Source organism: Cydia pomonella, unplaced genomic scaffold (assembly GCF_033807575.1).
Source record: "Cydia pomonella isolate Wapato2018A unplaced genomic scaffold, ilCydPomo1 PGA_scaffold_77, whole genome shotgun sequence".
In the NCBI taxonomy this organism is placed as follows: domain Eukaryota; kingdom Metazoa; phylum Arthropoda; class Insecta; order Lepidoptera; family Tortricidae; genus Cydia; species Cydia pomonella.
The window spans coordinates 82,247-109,693 of record NW_026907910.1 but is presented as its reverse complement, the minus strand read 5'-3'; the positions used below and the strand labels follow the sequence as shown (position 1 = coordinate 109,693).

Genomic DNA, 27,447 nt, shown 5'->3' with positions numbered 1-27,447 from the left:
GTGCGACTGTGACAGTTGCGTTTCGATTGCTACGGAACGTAAACGATTTACACATTGGCTACGTGGCTTGGAGTAGACTGAATCCGAATAGTACCTTAAAAAAATGTCTTCCGGAGGCGAAGCGTTCAGTTCTCGATCGGAATACGAACTCCGGCCCGCTATTCTTAACCTCGTTACCGGTTGCAATTTGGCCAGTTCATTAAATTTAATTTGCGTCTAACGAGCAGCCGCAATTAGCGCCCACTATTGTGTGTCCCGGAAAATTATCTGCAGCCGAATGTACAATGCAAGAGCGGATGACCTGGGGGCAAGGCGTGATTCCCAACCGGAGATCGGCGGTTCAAGCCCCGCCTGGTACCATTGAGTTCCTTTGATCTTATGTACGAAGTATGAAATAATTCTGGTCATATGGCAGTTTCTTTCGTAAAAAAAATCTGGTATTAATTTTAAAATTGACCCCGGGATCTTTTTTGGGAATTTGATTTCTATGCCACCTTATGTATGACAGTCACAATCAATCGTATTATGGGATTCGTAGCTTTTATGTTTATTATCAGATTATCACTATGGCAAGTTAGGAAGTGCCATAAAAATCAAATTCTTTGGTGGTATAAATAGGGTTAATTTAGCAATAAGTAGGGTATACTCGTACATAATTTTTATTTCACTTTTCAAACGTAAAGTCGCCTCCTTGGCGTTGTTAAATAATGTAATGTATTTGAAAACGATTTTTAAAGCAATGTAAAGAAAGGATTTTTTTTTGTAATGAAATTATTACAAGAAAATAATTATAATTCAAAGAAATTTATATATTTATATCAAGAATTGATACCTAACAATAATATAGTTGACTAACTTAATGAGGAAAAGTAATTACAATATTAACTTTCCTCGTAGGTAGGATTGCATATAAAATATAAACTGGGATGTCCCTTACTCTGCGATTTATAACATGTACAGTCAGCGTCAAATACTTTGTAGCAACCAAAGTGGTCAAATAGTTCGGTACACCATATATTTAGTATGGTGTACCGAACTATTTGGCCACTTTGACTGCTACAAAATATTTGACGCTGACTGTACATTACATCGCGCAAATTAGTTAGACAATTTGCCTATAGATGGCGCTGTACTCAATTAAACTTAGTATAGGTACTTCTGATCAAATGTCTTTCGCCTTTATAGTTACACAGGAGTTAATTAAGTTTTTACGGAACCCTCGGTGCGCGAGTAAAATGACCTCGCACTTGACTGGTTTTTTTATTACCTCGAACTTATTACGTAACATACCTCTGTGACTCGAAAAAAGAATGACACGCAGCTAACTTTCAATAATTTTAATTCTAATTGAAAAGAAGTCTAAATAATGTTAGATTATTTTTTGTATCTGTATGTGTTTTATTATTATTATTATTTTAGTTTTTTTTTGTTATTCGACATTTAGAGACTTAAATATTTTCTGTTAATTGTATTTTATAATTTTTGATGTAAGTACTTGTATTAATCAGTAACATTAGTAAATTAAGTAAATAATATATTTTTTGCTTGTACGTAAATTCCATGTTGACGTGTAAACGTGCCCTTGTGGCCTATTTTCTGAATAAATGTTGAAGTTGAAGTTACTGGGGAGCCAAAAAACTGCAATACTTTCTAAAAAAAACATTAAAGTTTGTAATGAAGACCATTTTCTTAAATGAAAAACTTTATATTGTTATAGTGATGTGTTTATTATCCAATTGTTATTTTACCTTTGAAAGGGTTCTTTAGAATTTAGTGTCGCTTAAGTAAAATTATCGTAAAAATAAATTTAGGTAAAATTATCTTACTGACATTTTTCACAAGAAATTAGACAGGTAAAAAATCTAAGCTAAAGTTATATGAATTAATCATGTACAAACTATCTGATTGCAAAATATGCTTATTTTATAGTTAAGTAAAATAATACATATGTAAAAATCGACATGAAACAAATCAAGACAAATTATCTAATTAATTTTCAAGGAACAATTTCAAACTCTATTTTCTACTCTATTTGTGTAATAATGTCCTATAATATATATAATATATAAGCTGCTTATGGGACATATTCAACCTATGAATTTTATAATTATCAACCACAGAGAAATGATCGTTATGATAGAAAAACACCTCTAAGAAATTTGTATAGCTTTATTTCAAATTAGTAGGTAAGTAACGAGTCTTAAGATCACAATTAAACAAGTCTACTTTTTCCATTTAAAATCAAAATTACTCACAAAGTGTCAAGTTATCATACCTATAACAATGGAATATTTCATACTTGAAAACAAAACAGGGGAAAATCTGTCTCGTTTTCATAAAAAAAAAAAAAACTTTTTATTTTTTTCTTGGCTTTTTTGAACTTGGCATTAATGAACATATTACGTTTGTGATTCCTCTGCATTACGATTTCTTGTTATTTTTTTAACCTCTGTAGCACGAAATTATCTTAAACGAACCGAAACTTCGTTTAGGCCATGGTTTCTAAGTCGTTAACAAATCATGAAGTATAATACAGGAAGATAACATGATTCGGCGTTTCCCTTGAACCTCGTGCTATCAAGATTGCACTGTAATTTCTATGCAATCAAAGTCCTCTAAATTAATTAAATCTTGGGATATCAACCAAAAGGAATAGCGGTCATTTCCACATGCATACACATATTTAAGGGAAACCGGGAGGTTTGCAGAAAGGGTCTTTAAATGATTGTCACTAACGTCGAGATACTCCAAGCTTCTGGTATGTTTCAGCAGACCCTCAGGCATGGTTTCCAAGCTATTGTGACTGAGGTCAAGGTACAGCAGCTCCATGGTATTCACTAGAAGATCCCCAGGTATTTCTATTAGATTCCGCAATTGTGTTAACTTCAAACTTTTCAGCGCACTGCATCCTACTAGCCAATGATCTGGGAGTACAGACAACGTCCCATCTATTAAAGCTAGATGCTCTAAGTTTGTGCAGTTGCCAAATAACCTGCCCATCATATAAACTTCTATAAAGGTAGCGTTGCGTAACTGAGGCATTGCAGCTAGTCCAGCATCAGGAGCGTGAAGAACCAGCTCCTCAATACTTGAAGCGTTTAGCTTTTCTGCATTTAGCAAATATGGCTCTCGTAACTCCAGTCGTTTCAAGTTAGGAAATTCTTCTAAATTCATTACTTCTTCGAGACCAGTATCGACTAATGTCAAGCTTGTAATATTGTGTATACTTATAAACTGTTCAATGGTCATTGGAATTCTTCTCAAAGTTAAATGTTCCAAGAAAATTTTAGGCAAATCGGCGGCAGCATCAGTTAGCCAGTTCTTACTTGTAGCTTCATTTTTCATTTTTTCAAGATAATTCGTCGAAAACCATTGGCTGTTTTGGGGTCGTGTCGCGCTTGAACTGATAGTGAGGGTTTTGACGTACTTGCTGTTAATATTTAGGTCCATAAAGAGATCTGCGGAAGAGAGTATTATTCAGCTGTCAATTATTTTTTAATATTAGGGTAGAGCGAGTGTTTTGGATTACACGGGTCACGGGTTACGGGAAGATTAAGACGAGCATTTAACTTAAATTTTAACGCAATGTTACTACCTATGTTAGAGTTAAAACTATGTGTCTTAGGTAAATTCTATGAACCATCAGTTCTTCTATTGGGCTCAAATTTGGTAGGATTAGGTATGAAAGACCGGTGACATTGCAATCCAGCTGACCTGATAATACTCACCGAAAGCGGCATCGGAATGAAGGGAAAAAACGCTACCTCATTGAGTTTGAATTTGATATAAAAAACCTATATCATGATTGTTGCAAGAAATGTGTAGTCTGTGATAAAATTAGGTGAATTTATAAGAAAAAAACACATGGAGATATCGATTCGTTACATACGCGTGTAAGAGGAATCTTGCAGTCAACCTCAACTTCGTAGGCAACGTAAGGCATATTGAACCGTGGCGCGAGATAGTTGGTTGGATTGAAGCCTCCGCATGACCAGCGTATGGTCTAGTTGCTCGTCACTACGGACATGCGCGACTGGAAATAGTGGCGACATTACATACCACTGTAAGAAGAGTCCAAAGCAATATTGCAGTCAACCAGCTCAACTTCGTAGGCGACGTAAGGCAAGTAAGGCATATTGAACCGTGGTGCGAGGTAGCCGGTTGGGTTGAGGCCTCCGCATGACCAGCGTGCGGCGCAGTCGCCGGATCTCGTCGCTACGAACATATGGGCGAGTGGAAATAGTGGCGACATTACATACCACTGTAAGAAGAGTCCAAAGCAATGTTGCAGTCAACCAGCTCAACTTCGTAGGCGACGTAAGGCAAGTAAGGCATATTGAATCTTGGCGCGTGGTAGCTAGTTGGGTTGAGGCCTCCGCATAACCAGCGTACGGCGTAGTCGCCGGATCTCGTCGCTACGGACATGTGCACGCCTGAAAAATGTGGCTACTGTTCTTATGTGGAACATGTTATTGTTTTAAGTAGTTACTTTCAAAACGTAATGAAATAGTATGTTTAATAATTTGACTACATTGTTAAATAAAATCCCCCCTGGATCGTACCTGACTCAAAGGTCCCCATTATTCCCGCTGCGTTTACTCGCTGAACCGCAATGGAGACCTGTTGAACCAGATACGACCCAGCGCGAGGATCGCAGCCCCTCTCTCGCAGGCGACGCCCTAACTCCCTGAAAAAGGAGCGAGCCTCCGAACCCCAAGGCCCCGCTGTCTCAATAGCCACCGGGACAAAGTCATAAGCTGATTCCAACGCAGAGTACTTTGCGTGCTTAGACTTTGCCGCGGACTCCGCTGCTGAGCCAGCACAAAAGTTTCAAAATAAGTCACGTTCTGAAAACGTTACTTTCAATATAGGAGAGGAAGTTACTTTCTGAGGATATCAGATTCTGAGAAATACACTTTCTAAATGTGCAACGTTTATCTTAGTAACTTCAAAAGAATGTTACTTAGGTACTCTGGTTAAAAATCAGAATTTGTTATAGAGTCGATTAATCCAAGCGAATCGATTATAGAATGGAGTAGCCTTACCACGACTGCTTAAAGGGACCCACTGGTTAACAGTCTGCGGGACGATATCGGCCTGTCAGTTAGAATAAAAAGTTCCAAACAACTGACAGCCCGTTACCGTCCGGCGTACGGAAGGTAGAGGCAAGGAACAAAATCTCCATATACCAAAAAGTGTCCGACAAAAAACCATAAATAGGTGGCGTTACAATATCTAGAATACTTGAGAAAAAAATCTAATCATAGACAGCGCACTTCACTTCGTCAAAAACACCTAGGTTCTTAGTTACTCTAGCGCTACTCCGGAGAGTGCTTTATCAATTGTTATTTAAATGGTAAATAATATTGTGAAATATTATTGTGACATAATAAAATATTTGAATATGATATAATTTACATACAATATAATAATTAATTACATACAATATAAAATAATAATTGTATCTGCATGAATTTTATTTGTAAGATTATTGTAATTGATAAACTATTGCAAACTCACACGACACGACATGTAACAATTGTTATTAATAAATATTTCATTTCATTTCATTTCATTTCATTTCATTTCAACGCGAGTCACCTGCTTTACCGACAGCGCCGCGTTCCTTAATGCTTGTTCGGACTAACTACGTTAGTAATTTAGTCAAGTAGCGAGTATTTTAGTTGCTAAACGTCCCAGATCACCAAACCAGGTGCGAAAAATAAAAAAAATCGCAATGAGTTGCGATAAGATTTTAAGTCGACACGAGTTGCGAATTACCTAATCGCAAATGTATCGTACAGTCAGCGTCAAATACTTCGTAGCAGTCAAAGTGGCCAAATAGTTCGGTACACCATACTAAATATATGGTGTACCGAACTATTTGGCTACTTTGACTGCTACAAAGTATTTGACGCTGACTGTACAACGTTTTACAATAGATATGGCCCTTTAAATTTGCGACATAGTTACGTAATGTGCTAATTATCGCACTATCACTATCAGTATTTTTATTTACTATGCGTCTGCTGTAAAATAAAATTAAAGGTACTATAGGCGCTAATAGGGTCTAATAGTAATACTCATACCTATAACATTTTTTATAAAAACAAACACATTTGAAAAAGTAGTCGATAAAACAGTTAAACATCGATAGATTATTAACATGTTGTAACATGACATCACTATTTTTGTTCGCACATAGACAATTTACGCACACACTTAAATTTCATTTTTGGTCACACTTTTGAAGTTTGACAGACGTTCTATACTATCCTATTTATATGTTTGCAACAGTTCTACCATAAGAGATTTCACTCCTTTTAATTCCACACTCCATAGTTAGGCGGACCCCTTTAGCTGTGGAGTGTGGAATAAAAAGGAGTCAAATCTCTTATGGTAGAACTGTTGCAAAAGTGTCCAGCTGTCAGCTATAAATAATAGTTCCAAATCTCTCCAGAGAAGCGCTAGAGAGTAGCTAAGAACCTAGGCGGTATTGATGCAGTGAAGTGCGCTGTCTATGATTTATTTTTCAAGTATACAAGGTATTGTAGCGCCACCTATTTAAGGTTTTTTGATGACACTTTTTGGTATATGGAGATTCCATTCCTTACCTCCACCTTCCATACCTTTAGCAGTGTCAAAATGACAATTCGCTAACGTCTGCCTAACTTACTTTTTTACATCTCGCTCGCACTAATATGCGAGTACGAGCGAGATGCATAGAAAGTAAGTTACCTATAGGTAGCGAATATGTCTGTGTCTAACTGGTGGTAGCCATATAGTTCATGGCGGCACCCGTACCAATTCCTTAAGCAGATATAAACAATCTCACATAACTTTTATATTTGCATTCAATTTATATGATCCTAGGTTCGAATCCTGAAAAGGGCATGTATTTGTGTGATGAGCACAGATATTTGTTCCTGAGCCATGGATGTTTTCTTTGTATTTAAGTATTTGTATATTATATATATCGTTATCTGAGTACCCACAACACAAGCCTTCTTGAGCTTATTATTTATTTATATGTAATGTAATGTGTGACATCTTAGGTAGTTAAATAAAAGTCAACAAACAATTTGTAAATTTTCGGGTACTAGTAACATTTATTGGTTAACCAACCAGATACAAAACCGCCTGGATATGTCACTGAACGACCTGACTTTAACCTATATTATTTGATCATGTAATGTTTTCTACCCTCAACTGGCTTAAAGACATGTTTGAGGGTAGATACAGAGTATACTTAAAACAACACAAATCAAAATATTAATAAAATAATTCGATTAGTTCCCTAGTCCCTCCGGCCTCCGACCGATCGGGCGCCCCAGGTACCGCTGGTGTGATATCGTGGAGGCGGACCTGCGTCGGCTGAATGCCAATTCATGGCAGGAAACCGCGCTGGATCGGGACAGGTGGCGTTCTCTCGTTTCGGAGGCCAAGATTCTTTTTGGATCGCTGAGCCAAAGCAGTTAGTTAGTTAGTTCCCTAGTTGGTTTCACGCTATTGCAAAAATTGTCTTGCCTTCGATGAGATACTCCTTGAAGAGCCAGCCGTCATCGGTGTATCTGGAGTCACGAGAAATGCACGAAGTAGTGGTAGGGTAGGTACACTCCGGCATACGCTCGGCGCGTGCGCAACCAAGCGCGCACAACAGAGCTAGCGCCTTCATTCTTCGGCGATACTATTAAAACTAAAAATTCAAAATAATCATAAGTCTTCTTCCTAGCGTTCGTCTCATGGGAATCTGGGGTCCGCTTGGCAACTAATGCCAAAAATTTATGTAGGCACTAGTTTTCACAAAAGCAACTGCCATCTGACCTCTGACTGACCGAAACTAGGCCTTATTGGGTAATTGAAGCACAATGCTACAATATTTAATTCAATTCAATTCGATATTTTTATTTCGAATAATTCAATCCATAGTTGTGCAAGAACATAACAACATAGCACAGCAAAATTTTTATAACATTATAACATTAATTAATTTTTAATTTAATTTTTTCCTTATTATTTGTTATTATTTTTTCCTGCACCAACATACACAAATGTCTCTGTTTGACCTAATGGTTGACTGGTAGAGAATGCCTTTTGGCATTAAGTTCGCCATTTGTACATTTTTCTTTATGTGTGCAATAAAGTTTAAATAAATAAATAAATCTATGTAATAAATAACAATATGTAGGTATATGATACCGTAAGATAATGAACTCAATGGCCTATTTCTGATTTAAGCTAGTTATAGTATCCTCTGTATATACCCATTATGTAAATAACTATTAACAAAAAAAATTAAACCGTTAGTTTGCAATCTAACGCGGGTAAGGTTAGTTTGTAATCTTCCTACTGGCAATTCATTATTTAAGTACTTACTCAGGGCATAGGTTCTGTCAAAAAGGTTTTGACTGATAAAAAAGCTATAGGTACAGTCAACTGCAAAAATATGTATCGAATAAATCGTCTCATAAATATGGTACTACGCTCTTATTACACTGGAATAAGATGCTATAGGACATATTTTTGAGTAAGATGTGTACACCCATATTTTTACACTTGACTGTACAATCCCGTAGTATTAATATACATGGGTTGAAGGCTTATTAAATTCTGAATTACTTACTATATAATTTAATGTAATTTGCTGTCTCAGTTTTGCATAATTCTATGTTATATTCAAAAAATGTTAAAAAAAAACATGCAAAAACTACTCTACCTGTTCCAGGTGATTTTGATCCCTATTTATTTATTTTTTACATATTTGAATCTTACATAAAACAAAATCTGGACCTTTTATCTTTCTTAAAATATTATATTAATAATATAATATTATATTATATTATTATTGTATTATATTCATGTGTATTGATATTGCCAAAATTGCAACTGTGCGTATTTTACAAAACCTATTTATTGGATGGCACTCAAAAATTAGCTTGAAACTGAAAAGTACCATTAGTTTGAAAGTTTGAATTAGCTGAAGTACAGACTTGTCGGAGAGCTAAATGCTGGTGATAAAATAACGTTCTAATAAAGTAGGTTCATACAAATAAACAATTGTACCTGTTATATTAATGTGACTCTGATTTTTATTTGCGTAGAAGTAGTAAATATAGACGCGATGTAAATTTTAAACTAATTATATTAGGTTTTTCATTAGTATGGAACAAACTTTCAAGTCATGGCAAACTTTTTTTATTAAAAGCTTTGTATTTCATTTTATCAGTCAAAACCTTTGTGACAGAACTTATGGCCTATCTAAGTACGGCTCGGTGGAATTTAATTTTTAAAGTAACAGTTGCTTAATACATACCAGTTATTATGTATCCAATACACGGCAGTTTATAACGTTATCCCTATGAATACTGTTATTAAACGCGCTGACATCCGTCGAATATCATTTTCCTTCCCTGTAGCTTATCTGCTAACCCAATGTTTGATTCTCCCGTTGTTATTATCGTCATGACATCATAGGTCATACCTACTTATTTCACTAAAAATAAAATAAATAAATATTATAGGACATTATTACACAAATTGACTAAGTCCCACAGTAAGCTCAATAAGGCTTGTGTTGAGGGTACTTAGACAACGATATATATAATATATTTATAAATACTTAAATACATAGAAAACACCCATGACTCAGGAACAAATATCCATGCTCATCACACGAATAAATGCCCTTACCAGAATTTGAACCCGGGACCATCAGCTTCATAGGCAGGGTTGATTGATGATTTTTAAATATAGTCTGTCAAGCAAATTTGTCAGTAGAAAAAAGCGCTAAATTCAAATTTTCTATGGGACTATAACCTTTCGCGGCTACTGATTTTTTAATTAACGCTTTATTCTACTGACGGAAATGGCTTCACAGACTATAAAATTAGTTAGTTAACTAAGGGTTAGTTGTACCAAACCGTTTGTCACCGTTAAAACGTTTACTAATTTTCTGTGTACTTAGAAAACTTCATACTTCACGGCTGTGTAGAAAACTTCATACTTCACGAATGTTTAGAAAACTTCATACTTCACGAATGTTTAGAAAACTTTATACTTCACGAATGTTTAGAAAACTTCATACTTCACGAATGTTTAGAAAACTTTATACTTCACGAATGTTTAGAAAACTTTATACTTCACGAATGTTTAGAAAACTTTATACTTCACTGCTGTTTGACGTTAAGAGGATAGGGGACGATCAATTCTCCATACAAACGTTGTCCTCTTCCTCCCTGGATGTTGACATTATGGAAAATATTTTTACACAATTTAATGTATTTCTATCATAACCTATGCCGGACAAATTGAACTTTTGTTTTTTACTTTTTTATAAGAGTTAGAAGCTTTTAAAAATTTGTACATCCTAGCGCGATACACTTGATAATACGCCATGACTATATTAATATCTGTGGCCCTAGTGAAAAAGGGTACAAGTCTCTGGCAGCGCAGGTGTAAAGGGGTGTAAGTTCCACGTAACACTTATGCCCTTATACACCTAAACTGCCAGAGACTTGTACCCTTTTTCACTAGGGCCACAGATATAGGGTCTGTGTTATTTGGCTGCGGTTTTCTGTAAGGTGGAGGTACTTCCCCAGTTGGGCTCTGTTCTAGATGTATAATGACATCCGCTGTTCTGTGCCCTACCACACTAAGCGATATAACATTCACAGTGCCCATGCCTCTTTTCTGGACGTAGTTTAAGGACGTACCCGAGACGTAGTTTAAGGATATACCATATGTTTATTAAATTTTATTTTTATTATTTGTTGTTATGGCGGCAAAAACACATGCTTCGATTTAATTTAAATCTTTTACCTATTATAGTTCTTGAATTACAGACCACTGACAAACAGAAAAACAGCGGCTGCTTAGTAATAGCATTTGTCACTTCGTTACGTATATCAATCATTATTATTTATAGTCTTAAAGACGAATCGTTTAATCTATTATAGAATTTAATCTGCCTAAACGATTGGCTACCCTACACGCTATATAATGGTGTCGGCGTTGCTAGCTCGTCATTCCGCCGTCGCCGCCGCCGCCATGTCGCTGTCGCCGCTCGCCCGCTTGCTGCTTGCGTTCGCCGCGTTGCTCGCCGCGGCAAATGCTAAAATCACTCTCATTGATATAGGATTGGGAGCAAAATGCGTCAAATTTATTATGGGTAAGGTGGTTTAATTTAGACAATGTATATATTGTATTTAGACAGTGACCCTGCCTATGAAACTGGGTTTCTTCCAGTTTCATAGGCAGGGTGAGTGATGCCGTTATGTTTTTGAGGTAACTTTTTCGGATTGTGGAGGTGTAAGATTGATATATATGTAATCGGGAGTTAAGTTTATAGTATAAGTTATATTTGAATGAAGCGATTGTTCACTACCAATCGTAAAAAGAAACTCATACACCCTGCCTATGAAACTGGAGGACACCCAGTTTCATAGGCAGGGTGAATGATGCCGTTATGTTGTTGAGGTAACTTTTTCGGATTGTGGAGGTGTAAGATTGATATATATGTAATCGGGAGTTAAGTTTATAGTATAAGTTATATTTGAATGAACCGATTGTTCACTACCAATCGTAAAAAGAAACTTAAATGTGGACGTCACTAGGGTCAATAGTTATTTGTTTTACAAGGGGGGCAAATTAACCACTCGTGCTAATATGGATACCCGAGCAAGCGAAGGATTCCAAAATTGAACCACGAGCGTAGAGGGAGGTTAAAAAAAATTGAATCTTGAGCGTTGCGAGGGTTTAAAGGTATGAGGGTTAAACCAATTTTGCTGCCAAGTGGTGGTGTGGTGAAACATAAATAATGCATTACTTTCAACCTGCTTCATAGATGAATAATGACTTTTTTCAGAGTACAGAACCTTTAGCCCGATTTAACAATATGTTATGGTTTTGACACGATCTTAACGATCGTCTTGGTGATTGGCGCGTATCTCACGCATGACTTTGACTTCATTTTGCATGCACTAATCGGCGTGAGCGATTTCCAAGGTCGTATCAAAGATAGTTCGGGTAAATTGCAAAAAAAAAATACATAGTTAAGACCCGTATTAGTCTGAAGTTAATTGATTCCATTGTGGTTCGACAGTTAAACCGTTTATATTTAAGTTATATACATGAAAGTATGTTAGCGTATGCTGTAGACTCATATATGTATGAATAAACAGTATTTTTATATTCATAGTAATTCAATATTAATATAATTTGATTTTGAAATAAAATCACAATTAAAAATTACAACTGGAAATTGAAACTAAAGGTTTACACAAACTGCTCCCAGCCGTCCCTGGTGCGAAGGTACCCATGATGCTCGCAGCATTTCCTCGCTGGACTGGATTACCAAGGACAGCCTTTGCACCAGGAACGACTCGAAGCGGGGGCCTTATATTTATTGTGTGTATCATAAATATATCCGATTTATAAAATGTAAGTGCCTCTTTAATTTTGCTCAACCCATTATCATCAAGATGTCTTCTCTTTCTCTTCCCCAATCCAAGTGAACGAGTCTGTACAACACTCTCTTTAGCTTTCGCTTATCCCTGCCACCTCCTAACTAAATTATTGCCAGGTAAGTCATGAAACATTACCAATAACTCTGACATTAATTCAGGTATTTTAGGAATGTTGCCAACGTAAACTTCATATTTGCTTACACTATTTAATATTATTATTAAAAAATCATGACATATGCATGAAATACAATAAATACTTACAATCCAATACAATTTACATACTTAATTTTGGTAACACAATGGATCACTTAACTAAATACTAATTAAAGGGCCTTAACTATGCTTAACGACGTACAATTTTTTTGCCAATCAACCGTTAAAAACATATCAAATTTTAAAACCGGAATCGAGCTCCTTATTTGCGTATGTATCTAATATGTGTGTGTACTATTTACAGAGATTCCTTCAAGAGCTGTGTCTTACCAACCTTCGGACCATGGTCCTAGATTTACGATGAAGTCTCACGGGCACAGTCAACCACTGACATTAATTCCCAACGTAAGTGCACAATTTTATTACAGAGATTTCGTCAAGAGCTGTGTCTTACCAACCTTCGGATCATGGTCCTAGATTTACGATAAAGTCTCACGGGCACAGTCAACCACTGACATTAATTCCCAACGTAAGTGCACAATTTTATTACCACCTACACAATACAGCCTAGTTAATACCTTGAGAGAATGGACGAAGATCGGAACGTAAAAAGAGCGTACCTGGGTCACCTAGCAGGAGGACGTCCTATCGGACGCCTTAGGTATCGCTAGAGCGACATGGTGGATGCGGATCTGCGCGAGCTTCGAGTCGACAATTGGTGAGAGATCGCACAGGACCGAGAAAAGTGGCGCTGTCTTGTGTCGGAGGCCAAGTCTCATTTTGGGTCGCTGAGCGGAGTAAGTAAGTAAGTACACAATACAGCAATGATATCCGACCATTTTCCATAACATTTCCATTCAAGGAGCACTTTCTGTTTTAGTTACTAAATGGTTTTACACACGGGTACATAGATCAGGATACGACTGTCACATTTTTGCTACAAAAAATTTGCCCTCGTAACCGAGCAAAATAGGAAATGGTCGTCATATCAACTACTCAATCATTTTACCGTGTCAATTATCAATGGTTTTCACATCGGCTCTGCCTTCTTACATTCAACACAATACCTCCGCATTATTTATTTCTGTCAAACGTATGCTTTATAGGTATTCATCTTCAGCACATCTTAAATGCTTCTATTTTTTTCTGTATCTGTGTGTGTGTGTTAATTCAAACTTAAATTTTGATATCATAAGCATACTCCAGCCTGTGGCTGTCATGCATCTAAAGACCTTGTTTGCAAAATTTCACTTACCCCTGTCGTTCTACAATGTAAGTACTATACATGCATATATGACATTGACTGTGAAGGTCGTGAAGTTTTTGGAACTTTAGCTTGTAAATATGTCGATGATATGATGATGATGATATGTCGTATACTCGAATTGGCCTCAATAGGTATCCAGATATACGCAAATTTAGATGCATCGTTATTAACACGATTACATTGATTACATACAGAAATGTGCTGCGTACAACGAAGAGATAGCCAGGCAGACGGTGGAGGTATGCAACGAGTTCCCCACCCCTTACGGACCCCAACCCTTACCACCGACAGTCCAGGCCCTCGCTGACAACGTGCTGTCACCCGTGTTCGCGTCCTGCGGCGACGACACTGAGTGTGGACCTCTGCTTTGGAAAATCCAGCAGGATTGCAGAATCCCTGTTAGACCACTCATCTCAAGTCTCTACTAATAGATGGCGCTTTAAAGGCAACTCGGTTCCACACGGTTATGTTTTTATTTGACTTCTTTAAGTATTTTCTTTTTTTGAGTTTTTATTCTTTTTGCAGTTTCGCAGTGCCTTGGTAGGCAGTAATATTGCGCTACAGTAATAATTTAATGGGGACACGGCCGCGGTTTAATTGTGACTACGTTTATGACGTCTATGATGACGTTCATGTAAATTAATAATATCTACTTCCTTCCTAAAGTTACTTCTAGCGGCCTATAATTTTGCGAGAAAAAATAAGCCAACGTTTTGTGAGATCTAGTGTGTATATTTACTTATTATATGTGTGGTCTGTGCCCAGTTAAAATCTGAAGTCCAGTGAGACTAATTCCCAAAATCTTAATATTATATTAAATCATAATTTCTTACTTTTTTTTAATAATAAAAGTGTAAGTTAAATTTTGTCGTTTTATTAACTAAATAAGCCCGAGCCATGAAATGACATTCATGACTCGCGGTAAATGTTTTATTTTTTAGAAGAGTTAGAAGCGTTTTAAAAATTGTATGAAACCTGTTTTTCGCTCCTAACTCTTATAATAATTATGAAATCGAAAAAAACAAACGATAGGGCATAGCTATAATTAAAATACATCAAATTGTGTAAAAATATTTTCAATAATGTCCAGAGAGGAAAATGGGGAATACGTTTGTATGGAAAACTGGTTTCGAAGCGGTCGTCACCATTCGTCTTAAGTTGGTACAAACACTTTAGAGCGTTTAAAAGGTCTCAATAAGTTAACTTTTTAGGGTTCCGTACCCAAAGGGTAAAACGATACCCTATCACTAAGACTCCGCTGTACGTCCGTCTGTCCGTCTGTCACGAGGCTGTATCTCATGAACCGTGATAGCTGGGTACATTTATTTTCACGTATTAGTCAATAAAATCACACATTTTAACAAATAAATCCAGTGACATATGATTTTTCTGAGTCGGACCATTTCGTCAAACAAACGCGTGGCAATTAGAATATGCATTCTACATTGACGGTTTAGCATCGAAAACTATCTGTAGTGTGCTAAGCAACGGCACAATGCATTAAACCGCTAACGACATTCACAATAGCATTATTATTTCTTAGTACGACCGCCAACCGCTCCGCGCCGCGAAATAGAGTGGCGTTCGTGCATAATTGATGTTTGAGCGTTATCGATAAAAATATCTGGATATAGTGTGTATGTAAGTAATTAAGTTTCATGTAAAATTTTAGTATTATTTTGTAGCACCTGATACCTATACCTATTAATTTTAATTAAAAATCGAGTAGGGACGTGAAAGAAAAAACTGTTTTAATTACAATTATTTATTAAATTGTAATTTATACCTGTAATTATACTTTAGTCAGGTACTAAGCAACGATTCGAATAAATGCGCTAGGTATAATCAACAATGTTCATGCTTGCAAAATTATAATGTAACATAATTTGCTTTCGCAGTTCTCTCTATGTAATATTTCGATTCGGACTACAATAAAGTAGGTTCATTAAAAAATACAATTGTTACTATTTTATTAATGCAATCCTAATTTTTACTTCCTTTTGTGAAGTACAATCAAGTCGAGTGCTCGCGTCTAACGACAATCCCAAACAGTAAAGAAAATCATTACTAAAATAAAAGCCAATTGGTTTAATAAATACATATATTACGTTAGCTAGTTAATTGTGTACATGATTCGAAAGCTTGTTTTATACAAGCTTTCGAATCATGTACACATTTTTTTTTATTAAAAGCGTTGTAAAAAAACAGTAAAAACCTTTGTTATAGAACTTATGGATCGACTAATATACCTTACTCGTACCTAAAAAAATCTTAGCTCGCAAATAAGGTCAAATATTAAAAGGAATATAAATTAAGTAAATGGCAATTATTACTTAAAAGAAAACGTTTTCACGTCAAAACATACCATTGTTTATTAAAAGCGTTGTAAAAAAACAGTAAAAACCTTTGTTATAGAACTTATGGATCGACTAATATACCTTACTCGTACCTAAAAAAATCTTAGCTCGCAAATAAGGTCAAATATTAAAAGGAATATAAATTAAGTAAATGGCAATTATTACTTAAAAGAAAACGTTTTCACGTCAAAACAATAAGTTAATGTTCAGAACATATAAAATATCGATAGCTGTTTTAAGTTTATCGCTTGTCCCCCTCTATTGTCACCGCTCTCGTCTCTTACTCCGCGCGGTTTGTCGAAATCACAGCGCGTGAGTTGGTTGTCTGGCCACGCCCTCAATTATGTGGTGGGGAACAGTTGGAGACAACGAGACTTATTGAAATTATGCTTCGTTATAAATCTCCTCCTTCTTATATCTATGCTATACCTTTTTTTTTTTTTTTTTTGTTGACGCAGGGGTGAATGCCTTTACGCATCATCGCCCCCGGGCGAGGGAAGCCCATTGGGGGGGCGGTATGTGGGACTCGCTCCTTCCGTAACCCCCTCTGCTATTCAGAGGGGGAGGAGGAGAATACCCACTAACCTCCCCTGCGGCGTTTCCGTCCATGCCGTTAAGGGGGTGCAGGGGGCTCGCAAGCACGTCACCTCAGCACCCCCCCGATCTATGCTATACCTAAATATTGTATTGACTTGTAAAAGAGCCCTTAGGGCCTAATTGCAGAATATTTTATTAAATTTTTATTTTTGAATTTTGAAAAATAGGCTCGGATCTCTGGTTTCAAAAGCATGATGTCTGCGTCAGTCTTTAAGCATAGATCGCGGAATGGACGGTGAGACCAAACGTCTTCATAATTAAAACGATAAAACGATAAATATAATGATATATTCAAGGAAAAAGATACACAATAATACACGATTATTTTAAAAGAAAACAGAGAAACCATTCATGACTCATTTCTCAAAACCTGATGGTGTATTCGCATCTGTCCCCACCGGGTACAGATGGAAATAGGCGCTACATATAAATCATTCCCATCTGTACCTGCATCTTGTACGGCGGTGGTCACGTGAGGCGGGCACAGATGGGAATACACCAACCTGGTTACTAATCTCTTTAGATGGCCGGTTTTCTGCACTCCTGGTCGATTTTAAAGTAGAGCGGTCCACACTCAGTGTTTTTATAACAGCCTGCGTACACGGGCGACACCACCTCGTCACCAACCGCGAACGCTAGAGGTGGGATCAGCGGGAGCGAAGGGTGGACGTAATCATTGCACACTTCTACTGTTTCCCTCGCAATCTCTTCGTTGAAGTCTGCGCAGTACTGCTCAATGCAACCAATAAACATAATTTTGTGTGAAACACGTAAGGCTATAATGTATCTATCAAATATACAATAGGCCTAGCATTTATGTAAAAGGTTGCTTCACAAGCTGTGAGGCTGAAGGTCTGTTTTTTGCAATTGATATAGGTACATTATTTTGTGAAGCAATATAAAATACTTGAACAAAAATAATTCACCAACGAAGTTATCTACAAGGCTCTGAAAAACGCCGGTCGTTTTGAAAATATAACCATAATTTAGGACCCATTTATGATTAGAAAATGTTCGTTCACAGTCTACGGACGTCATTGGGGCTTATTAAATCGTTGATATTGGTATAAGGAAGTCTGTCGAATGGAAAAGGTTTATGTTTTCAAAATGACGGGCGTTTTTCCGTGCCTTGGTTTTCTACTCAGAGGAACATCACCGAAGTACCGGACGACGGTAATTTATGCCTGCTAATAATATATAAATGAGTGAAGTAGGTATACTTTTTAAGTAAATGATAGGTGTTTAAAGATACATGCTTTTTGACGTGACAACGTCTTATAATTCGATGGAGTCGGCTGCACGCACGAAAAAACATGACTCATGCGGCGTTACCTCGCTCTGAGGCGTTCCATTTAAGGCTTGAAGTGCAAGCCAGAGCGCGCAACGAGCGACAAAGAGGCACAATCGGCCTCCGCGTTCGGCAGCAATTGTATTTATGCGTACAAATAAAATGTAACTTGATCAATTCAATTGTGATTTCCATTTACCTCCTTCTCTATATCCATACAAAATATCTACCAAACAAATAAAATAAAAATTTTCTTTTGAAAAATGAAACCATTCCATCAGCATTTTCTTATGACGTTGTCACGTTCAACTATCGTCAATAAACCGACTTTACAGACAACCGTTTTTATTAGAATTTATTAATTAAGATTAAAGTCATTAAACCAAACAATAATCGGATGATCAGCGCTGGAAGTAGCCAGCAACATGCTGAGATGAGACAATTTCGTGACACTTTCTTCTAACTATGTTCTCTTTTATGTATGTCTATTGACTGTTTGTGTATTTACGAATAAATTCTATTCTATTCAATATATATGTCATGTCAATAGTCATGTAATCAATGTGTATAAACTTACATTTGGGATTGTTTTCAGTGGCGTGCTAGTGTCGTAAGACATCATCGTAAACTTAGGGCGTGCTTGGGGAGTCTTGTAAGGTACCGGCCTGGGAGGAATATCTGCAAAAAAAGTTTACACTATAGAAATAGGTTTGTTGAGTTTAGTAATTTTTTCTACTCGCGGAGTTCTGAATTATAGCCGATGGTCCTGGGTTCGTATCCCGGTAAAGGCATTTTTTGAAATGAAATGAAGACCTTTATTTCAGGCAACTAGAGGCCCATAGATAAATACCTTAAAACTAACATACATATTATAACAATATATTTTTAAACTAAACACAAGTCACATTATTAAAAAAAAATTAAAATTAAAATTCATTTATTTCAGACTATTGACAATCCATAATTTATAAAGTTAATTAATTATGGTTGCGATGCATTACGCAACAACGCAGTGTCAGGGAGCCGACCTCGGAACCACCGAAATGTGACAAACCCACACCCTTCGGCCAAAACTCCTCCTTGTTGGTCGCTAGATTTGTGTGATGAGCACAGATATTTGTTCCTGAGTCATGGATTTTTTCTATGTATTTAAGTATTAGTACTTATATTATACATATCGTTGTCTGAGTACCCACAACACAAGCCTTCATGGCTTATCGTGGGATTTAGTCAATTTGTGTAAGAATTACCCTATAATATTTGTTTATTTATAAAATATTACTTCTCACATTGCGATAGGTATTTGCCAAAGGATGCCCAGTATAGAGTTAGACACATTTTACCCAATAACTAACTCGTTGTGAAACTTTATACTCAATTTCCTCACAACCCAGTAATAAAATGTCTACGTGTCAACCATTTCCTCATTTGTCATACAAGCTCTGCGCAAAAATAGATACTTTAAAAGCCATTAAATAAATAAAAAACATTATTAAAACGGTATTTTTTACGGTAAATACGCCAACCTTGGACCAGTGTATGAATTTGTTCCGGTTGCTGTCGAAACGGCTGGGCCATGGTGCACAGAGGCCAAGAAACTGGTTAGGGGATTGGGCGTCAAATAAAGGGACAGAGGCTGCGACCCCCGGGCTGGCTCTAATCTGGTCCAACAAAATATCTTTGACTATTCAGCGTGGCAACGCAGCTGGCATATTTGGGACGTTAGGCCAGGCATGGAATAGTTCGGGGCTAAAATGTTTTTTTTTGTTTTTGTTTTTTTTTTTGACGAAGCATGTTGTGGATACGAGTATTATTTTTGTGTGTAGCAACCTAGCAACTATGATTAAGCCTGCGCTGTGGATTGATATTGTATTAATTTGCATTATTTGTGTGCCTAGACTTTGAAAATAAAGCAAAATGATTTATTTATTGAAATTTTATTACACAATATATATATAACAATTTATAATTTTGGCGGACTTAATGCCAAATGGGATTCTCTACCAGTCAACCATAGGGCCAAACAGAGATACTTTCAATTAGTGCAGAGAGGGAGAAAAAATCTATGAAATTAAAAGAAAAGCAAACTAATATAAGTTAAGTGAGGCATATAAGGCCCACCTTAATTTATCAATCCATCAATCAATATTTTTATTTGTTAAACAAAGGTACATAGGTCTTTCAATTTATCATTAGTATCACTATATCTTACCAGCATTTTGGAAAGTTTAACAATAAATTCCATGCTTAAATCTTACCTTACTTTAAACACTAACCCCCTTATTCATAAAACTTTACGGACCTGATTTAGTTAAATTATGTTTTATCCCTTTCTTACAAATACATAAGTCAAATGGACAGATAAGGACAAACGATTCATGAGTAATTCAAGCCAGTAACGCATTTATGAATAAGGCCATAAATATTTTTTAAATATTGCATTAATTTAAATTAAAGTAGTCTCTTTTATATTCGTCAATGGAGTTATACGCTTTCATTTTATAAGAATGCAAACAGACGTTTATGAAAAAGTCTAATGTTGTCTGTATTTAAAATACTATTGGCTAAAAATTAAAAAAATTGGAAGCCATTCCAAAAACACTTTGAGATAATAATGCCGTTTTAAATTAGATGGTATTGCTAATCTTCCCTGTAGACGTACACTATTAAAGCTTTGGAATTGATTTATATTTCGCTTAACATGACTACATGCGTATTATGAACATGACTACAATGAAATAAAGAATAACATAACATACAATTTTATAAATCTATAGGCATGGGAAAGTCAGTACACGTAGTCTAATGAAATGTTCTTTACAAGAGTCAGCTGGTGGGATACGGCGCGAATGCATTTTTTCTGACTTTGAAAAACCATCTCACGATAAGAACAATTTCCCCAAAACTACTAGGATATTAAAAATGAAATATTTTTTTAAATAACCTGGATATTATGTTATGACCATGCTTGCGGACAGGGTTGATGGCCTATATTTAAATAACTGCTGCATGACTCATGTGCGCAGGAATAAGTGAGTACCTAGGCGGATTTTCTTGAATCCGCTTATTTATTTATTTATAAGAAACTTAAATATAGTATATAGTTTGCTATAATTAAATACATATTTATATATTAACATTAGCATTAAGATAAAAATTGTCGCTAACACATAATGATCCAAGTTGGTCGTGAATAAATAATTTATTTATTTATTTATTATTTAAACGCAATCAACATAGGTTTCTCATTTGATTAAGTTTCTTCATAGTTATACCAAAATAGGTAAAATATTACGGCACTCTTGTAAAATAGACGTTTTATCAAAGTACTATTTTCGGCCTTATTGAACACTAGCAGAATATTAAGGCCCGCAAAAAAAATATTTTTTTAGATAAATAACATATTTTGATTGTTTTTAACTTTAGAGTTATACAAATAACAATATCTGGTATCTTCAAAACAGGAGGATATTTTTAATTAGTGAAAATAATTCGCTTTAGGCCTTACGATCCTAAAGATATAAGAAAGATGTTTCACACTTTTTTTTTTCTTTTTTTTTTAGTAAACACTCGAAAATAGTAGGCTAAAACTAAAATGACATCTTCATTTTTTACAACTCTTTTAACACAAACTTAAAAAAACCGCATTTTTTTATCACTCAACGTAAATTTTCTGGGCTTTATTGAACTCTCAAAGAATCAAAAAGTCTAATAACATTGAGACACAACACTTTTACTTTTTTAAATCAACAATAATCAAATCAGCCTTGTTCAATCAGACCAGAGCTCGAAAAAAAATCAAAATTCATAATCATCCTTGCCTTATCCCATTTACTTGGAGTCGGCGCATCTAACACTCTGGCGCCATTCTTGGCGGTCTTTTGTCATATCCGGCGTCAAGCCTTGCGTCAGTAGGTCTTTTTTAATGGTCTAAGCCCAGTTTGTCAGCGGTCGGCCTCTTCCCCTTGTGACCCCAGCACCTTCGGTGGTTACACTCTTTGTAATATGGTCATTTCTATGGCGTTAAACATGTCCAAACCATCACAATCTGCCTTCGCTCATTTTGTTCCGAATGTCCAAAATATCTTTAAAAACTCAAATTATCTTAAAATATTTTTGAGATATCCAGGAGCAAAAGGCTCAAATAAGAATGAATGCAGAACATAAAGGATTCGAAACGACCTATGACGACGTATGGAAAGCCAATTGAACTGCCGACCGTAAAAGGAAATACGATCATAATAACGAATTCGGAATATAAATGTAATGCAATAATTGAGGAGATGGTCTAGTTCATTAAGAGATTCTTGTGTGACATTTGTGGTACAGTCACGTCTGAAAATATCGGTACGAAAAATGTGCCAAAAATATGTATACACTACCTTAATATAATGGAAATAAAGTCGTGTAGGTATACGTTTTGGCACTTTCTTCTTATAGATATTTTCAGACGTGTCTGTACACACATCACTTTTTGTGTTTACAGGCAGAAATTTATTAAATTTATAGAGAGTTCTAAGTATTCCTGTGACTTTCCGACTTATATCCGACAGCCGACCAAACCAGGAAAGGGTACACTCTAAGACTAATCCAAGAGCTGACTGCTCAGCGGAATAACAGTATCCTCAAAAAGGATCGTAGCAACAGATACTGAACTCAACCTAGACAGTTGCCGCTGGCTACCTAAAATTGTGGTTTGGCATTTAGCTGGATTCACACAAATTCCTAGCTAGCCACTCGGCAATGATCTGATATTAAGGAGACTACTTTACCTATAATGAATTTTACACAACGTCCACCCACTCCTAGATCGACTTTCGTGACTTTAGCATTTGAGGCGGCAAAGAACGCGGCAAGCGTGAGCAGCGAGCGGGCGAGCGGCGACATGGCGGAGGCGGCGGCGGCGGCGAGAATGGCGCACCGTTAACGCCGACGCCGTTATATAGCGTATCGCAGAATAATAGGTATGGGTAGCGAATCGCTTACAAAGATTAAATTTTATAATTAAACTAAATTTAATTTAATGAATAAAAATATAAAATACGGAAGCACGTGACGGAAGCTACTCAACACCTCGAAGATGTAGGTAGCACGGCTACGGCTACAATGTAAAAAAAAATGTTTTTTTTTCACCAAGCTTATCAAAAAATAAAAATAAAATAGAATTTTAATTTTCGACGCCATTGAATAAAAAAATTTGTGGATATTCAAGATGGTTGCCATTTTTAAACTTTTGACAACAGATTTATGTCTAAGGGCCTTTCAGATCCTCATAATTACATCAATTTTCATTACGGTAGGAACAAAAATTAAGAAGTTCAAGATGGCGGCCATTTTTTACAATTTTGACTTCGAATTCATATGTCAAATTAAATAAAATCCAATTCAAAGGTTGAGTAGCAAAATAATCGAGATCATATTGATTAATGTCTAGGCCATGCTCTCCTGCAGCTTGGCCTTGCATGGAAATGCTACTTGATCGGACGGTTGGGCCTTCGGCCGTTTGTCCGATTCCAAGCTCTGATCTCTCGTGGCCGTAGCTCGACCTTTGGCCTCACACGGAAGCCCTTCGGTCCTTCGTGGAGATCCGTCTTAGGCCTTGCATTTTAAACACTTGGCCATTTTTGTCTGTAACTCGGCCTTAGGCCACGCATAAATGCGCTGCAGGAAAGTTATAGGTCCTACTGAAACATTAAGCCTGGCTTTCGGTCTCACTTACACATGGCCATTGGTTCAATTCCAAGTTATGCTCTTCTGCAGCTCGGCTTCAGATTCGCAAGAAACTTTGCACATTCCGGACTGCCGGCCATATCTTTGCAGGCTTAGCCGTCGGCATCGCTTACTCTGCGATTTCTATTCCAAGCTCTGCTTTCTTGCAGCTCGATCTTCGGCTTCGTACGGAAAGCCATCAACATTTGATGCTCCGGATCTTTTGTCCTAGGTGAAGTTTGGCTTTCTGCCTCGCTTGGCAGTGTAGCAAGACCGAGGGGTCTTGAGAGGACAAATAGCCGTTGGGCCTTCTAAGTTCATCTAGCTCCATAACCCCTTGATCAGTCCTGCTCATGTCAGAACTCAAAAAATATATTACCCTCACCAACAAGTTTACCTAATTTCATTCAAATGTACTAAAGCATTGACTAAGCAATAACTTTAGTACATTGACATATATATCTAAGGACGGGCCTTATGGACAATAAGAATAGGACAAGTACAGCGGTTTCACGCACACGAATTCGAGCCAATCGTGCAGTCTAACGCCGCAACATGATTGGTTGATGAGTTCGCACCACGTACGCGATTGGTCGCAACTAGTTCCGTTAAACTGCACGATTGGCTCGAATTCGTGAGTGACACCACTGAACTATCACCATTTTTAGTGCCCGTAAGGCCCGTCCTTAGATATATATGTCAATGTACTAAAGTTATTGCGTGACAAACTACCCTCTGATAGTTCAGTCAAAAAACATCGAAATGTTAGGTTGTACCCCTATCCAGCCGTGTGCTCTCAGTTCAATGTAAGAACTTTGCTCGCTCGTTCGAATATGTATTAACGAAAACATAGGAAATCAGAAAATCAGAGCAGGAAGAATCAACGAATAAATAATTGAAGTATGGCGTCCAGAAAACTTTTGTTTTTTAGGCTTCTGAGTCAGCTCGATTACATTTATTTTTTGTTAACATTTTTTGTTCCAAATTAACTACTTAGTACTGATACCTACCGTAGGTATGGTCTCGTGGTAGATAACTGGCAACGTTTATTAGAATTCAGAATTATCGCCCTGCTGAAGGAATAAAGATCTGCAGGCGTTTCATTCTGAAAGCGGCAAGCATTAATGGTAGTCGATATTTATGTTATTACTGTTTGAAGAAAAAATAAAATTAAATATTATCAGAAATCTACCTCGAACGTATACATTCCCCACCGCAGATAGACCGTATCCCTTTACAGTACCGTTTAATTGTGTGTGCCACTGTGCTACATGGCTCTCTTTGTATTCGTGTTAGTCTAGTTTCGTTTAAACATTAGGTACGGGGCTAGACTTCACCACACAGATTTTACACTGGCTTGGCAATGAAAATGTATACATATTCCATAGGATTGCAACACAAAGCTCTTCGAAACATATATTGAGATCAGGACTCTGAGCTTATTGATATCAAGATAATTAAAATAAATAAAATCTCTCACTCGATTTTTTATAAACAGTTTATTTCATATTTTCAACCCGCTCTAATTTGCGCGCTTACAACTCTTCAACGCCCGTAGGGGACCATTCTGCACATCTGGGTGATATTCCACGAGAGAGGTCCACACTCGGGAGTCTTTCTCACGGGAAGCGTACGCGGGTGACAGCACGGTGTCGCCGAGGGCCTGCACTTCTGTCGGTGGGAACGTTTGGACCGACGGACAGGCGTATTTGTTGCACACGTCAACTATCTGCTTTGCAATATTTCCCTTGCCGAACGCTGAGCAGTTCTGTATCATAAATAAACAATACATATTTAATTTACCTAGTTATTATTTTTATATAATTATTTTCTGAATATTATAAAAGTTGCATTATGTACGAGTATACCAAGTCATATGTTATACAAGTCAGGAAGATACAATACAATACAAATATACTTTATTGCACACCTCAATACAGAAACAGTACAAATAATACAACACATAAAGAAGAGGTAAACAACAGGCGGTCTTATCGCTAAAAAGCGATCTCTACAAATACTACAAATATTAAAGATAAAAGAGCCATAGAGCAAATAATCCAGTAAGTAATCTTTAAGTTCGGCGTCCTTTAGATCGTTTTCTTTCAGGATGTCTCTACCGAATATATTAACGAACTTGCATTATACCCTACTAATGCAAGCAAGTGCTATGAGTATACGATTGTTCCTTAGGTCAAACAAAGCTGATTTGGCCCGGTACCCACGAGATCGTACCGTGCCTATCCCCTAAAAAGAGGGGGGAAATTGTCGGCTCACCAGGTCCAATCTATGCTATATTTCTTTCTGCTCTTTGCAACTAGGGCAAGTTATATAACATTTCCGTATAATTTAGGAACGTCATTTTAATTTCACACTTAAACTAAATTTACCCATAAAAATCCCAAATTATGAAAAGATTGCTCGATGTTATAGGCGATGAACTTACATCGGGAATATCTTTCAGCACTATGTCCGTCGGTCTCCAGCATAAAGTTAAAGCTACCGCTCACGTGCTTAATCCTTGGAGGAATGTCTGAAAATAGGAACGGCCTTAGAAAAGTAAAATAAAGTTTAAATGTATTTAAAGATATATACTTCAAAGTAAGACCAAAGCTGGATACGGCAAACATAGAAAATATATATCCTTCATATATTATTTTTCCTACTTAAATATCAACTTATTTTTGTGTTCATATTAATATTTGGATAGGCTTCAAGGAAGATAATAATTTTTAATTCCTCTAAGTTATTCTAAATATGTGCGCAAACAACTTAACTTCCCGTAAGCGTTCGTTCAAATTGTGTGCATTTTTTTATAACTTGGATTTTAAATCAGGGGCCATAAAACCACTAGTATAAGTTTTATGTACAACTTAACTAAATAATGTTATTTACATCCAAAATAAACACAAATATAAATGTAGTTTTTTTTTTTTATTCAAGAAAGTAAAACAACAAAAAATTACCTAACAAGAAACGAAAATTTGATATAATTAAGTTTATTTTAAAGTACGACTTCGTTACCCATTGTGAATCCTGAGCATAATCCTCCAAGAAGGTTAGGTGTGGACGTGACAGTAGCATCAGCGGCGGCGAGCACCGCGGCGAGTGCGAGCAGCAAGCAGGCGAGCGGCGACATGGCGGCGGCGGCGCTGTTGCACCAGCGCCGCCGACGCTGTTAGCGTGATGCGGACTAACATGTATTGTATGAGTGACGATTTTTTTACGTTGTTTAATCCTATTAATTATGTCCTTATCGTTTCGTATTTATATGTATGAGCGTTTGTTTATTTTATCGTACGACAATGACATTCAAACGGCATGTTTAAGAAATACTTACACAGGCCTGTACTGTTTGTGTAGTTGCGAATATCAATCTACATTTTCTGGCGCGAAACATGGCATAATCGTAAAATTTTGTGTAATATTTATTTATTATCATACCTTCACACATATTTATTTTTGCATACTTTAATTTTCTTCCTTATCAGTGTGAAGCAGAGCTAATTTGTTCATTTTATATTAAAGATTTTTCACACTTTCTAATTATTTGTGCGTATAGCTATAAAACCTTAACAGGCTGTAGAAAGACCTTACTGCTTTGCAATAAGG

The 27,447-nt window shown here is 36.5% G+C and overlaps 3 protein-coding genes and 2 long non-coding RNA genes across 6 annotated transcripts; 2 read left to right on the top strand and 3 right to left on the bottom strand.

The window, feature by feature from the left end:
* Window positions 1-2,154: 2,154 nt before the first annotated feature.
* LOC133534279 (protein toll-like) lies at window positions 2,155-11,079 on the bottom strand. 2 transcript variants are annotated; one of them, XM_061873377.1, is made up of 5 exons: window positions 10,989-11,079; window positions 9,314-9,493; window positions 7,528-7,696; window positions 4,260-4,433; window positions 2,155-3,458 (listed from the first exon to the last, which is right to left on the bottom strand). In XM_061873377.1, the coding sequence occupies exons 3-5, from the start codon at window positions 7,673-7,675 to the stop codon at window positions 2,578-2,580; spliced, it is 1,203 nt and encodes a 400-aa protein (XP_061729361.1). In that variant the 5' UTR covers window positions 7,676-7,696; window positions 9,314-9,493; window positions 10,989-11,079; the 3' UTR covers window positions 2,155-2,577. The 2 variants fall into 2 exon arrangements, with proteins under 2 accessions (XP_061729361.1, XP_061729362.1); XM_061873378.1 differs by lacking the exon at window positions 4,260-4,433.
* On the top strand, window positions 10,795-14,747 carry LOC133534280 (uncharacterized). The gene is made up of 3 exons (XM_061873379.1): window positions 10,795-11,167; window positions 12,922-13,022; window positions 14,079-14,747. The coding sequence occupies exons 1-3, from the start codon at window positions 10,999-11,001 to the stop codon at window positions 14,310-14,312; spliced, it is 504 nt and encodes a 167-aa protein (XP_061729363.1). The 5' UTR covers window positions 10,795-10,998; the 3' UTR covers window positions 14,313-14,747.
* A 2,363-nt stretch (window positions 14,748-17,110) lies between these two features.
* LOC133534281 (uncharacterized) lies at window positions 17,111-23,050 on the bottom strand. The gene is made up of 3 exons (XM_061873380.1): window positions 22,899-23,050; window positions 18,704-18,804; window positions 17,111-17,567 (listed from the first exon to the last, which is right to left on the bottom strand). The coding sequence occupies exons 1-3, from the start codon at window positions 23,011-23,013 to the stop codon at window positions 17,358-17,360; spliced, it is 426 nt and encodes a 141-aa protein (XP_061729364.1). The 5' UTR covers window positions 23,014-23,050; the 3' UTR covers window positions 17,111-17,357.
* On the top strand, window positions 18,726-20,051 carry LOC133534282 (uncharacterized). The gene is made up of 2 exons (XR_009802002.1): window positions 18,726-18,834; window positions 19,073-20,051. It is a non-coding gene; the product is annotated as an uncharacterized LOC133534282 (long non-coding RNA).
* Window positions 23,051-25,315: 2,265 nt separating the features above from the next.
* Window positions 25,316-27,364, bottom strand: LOC133534277 (uncharacterized). The gene is made up of 4 exons (XR_009802001.1): window positions 27,176-27,364; window positions 26,860-27,028; window positions 26,282-26,368; window positions 25,316-25,603 (listed from the first exon to the last, which is right to left on the bottom strand). It is a non-coding gene; the product is annotated as an uncharacterized LOC133534277 (long non-coding RNA).
* Between the last annotated feature and the right edge of the window lie 83 nt (window positions 27,365-27,447).

Coding starts and splice junctions, on each gene's coding strand:
- LOC133534279 (XM_061873377.1), bottom strand. CDS start 7,675: ATGAAGGCGCTAGCTCTGTTGTGCGCGCTTGGTTGCGCACGCGCCGAG. Junction 4,434..7,527: donor CAAGGAGTATCTCATCGAAG/GCAAGACAATTT, acceptor CACATTTTTCAG/GCGTGCACATGTCCGTAGCG. Junction 3,459..4,259: donor TTTGGACTCTTCTTACAGTG/GTATGTAATGTC, acceptor TCTCTTCCGCAG/ATCTCTTTATGGACCTAAAT.
- LOC133534280 (XM_061873379.1), top strand. CDS start 10,999: ATGGTGTCGGCGTTGCTAGCTCGTCATTCCGCCGTCGCCGCCGCCGCC. Junction 11,168..12,921: donor ATGCGTCAAATTTATTATGG/GTAAGGTGGTTT, acceptor TACTATTTACAG/AGATTCCTTCAAGAGCTGTG. Junction 13,023..14,078: donor CACTGACATTAATTCCCAAC/GTAAGTGCACAA, acceptor GATTACATACAG/AAATGTGCTGCGTACAACGA.
- LOC133534281 (XM_061873380.1), bottom strand. CDS start 23,013: ATGTCGCCGCTCGCCCGCTCGCTGCTCACGCTTGCCGCGTTCTTTGCC. Junction 18,805..22,898: donor TTGTGTAAAATTCATTATAG/GTAAAGTAGTCT, acceptor CTTTTTTTGCAG/ATATTCCTCCCAGGCCGGTA. Junction 17,568..18,703: donor CACTGAAAACAATCCCAAAT/GTAAGTTTATAC, acceptor TGCATTGAGCAG/TACTGCGCAGACTTCAACGA.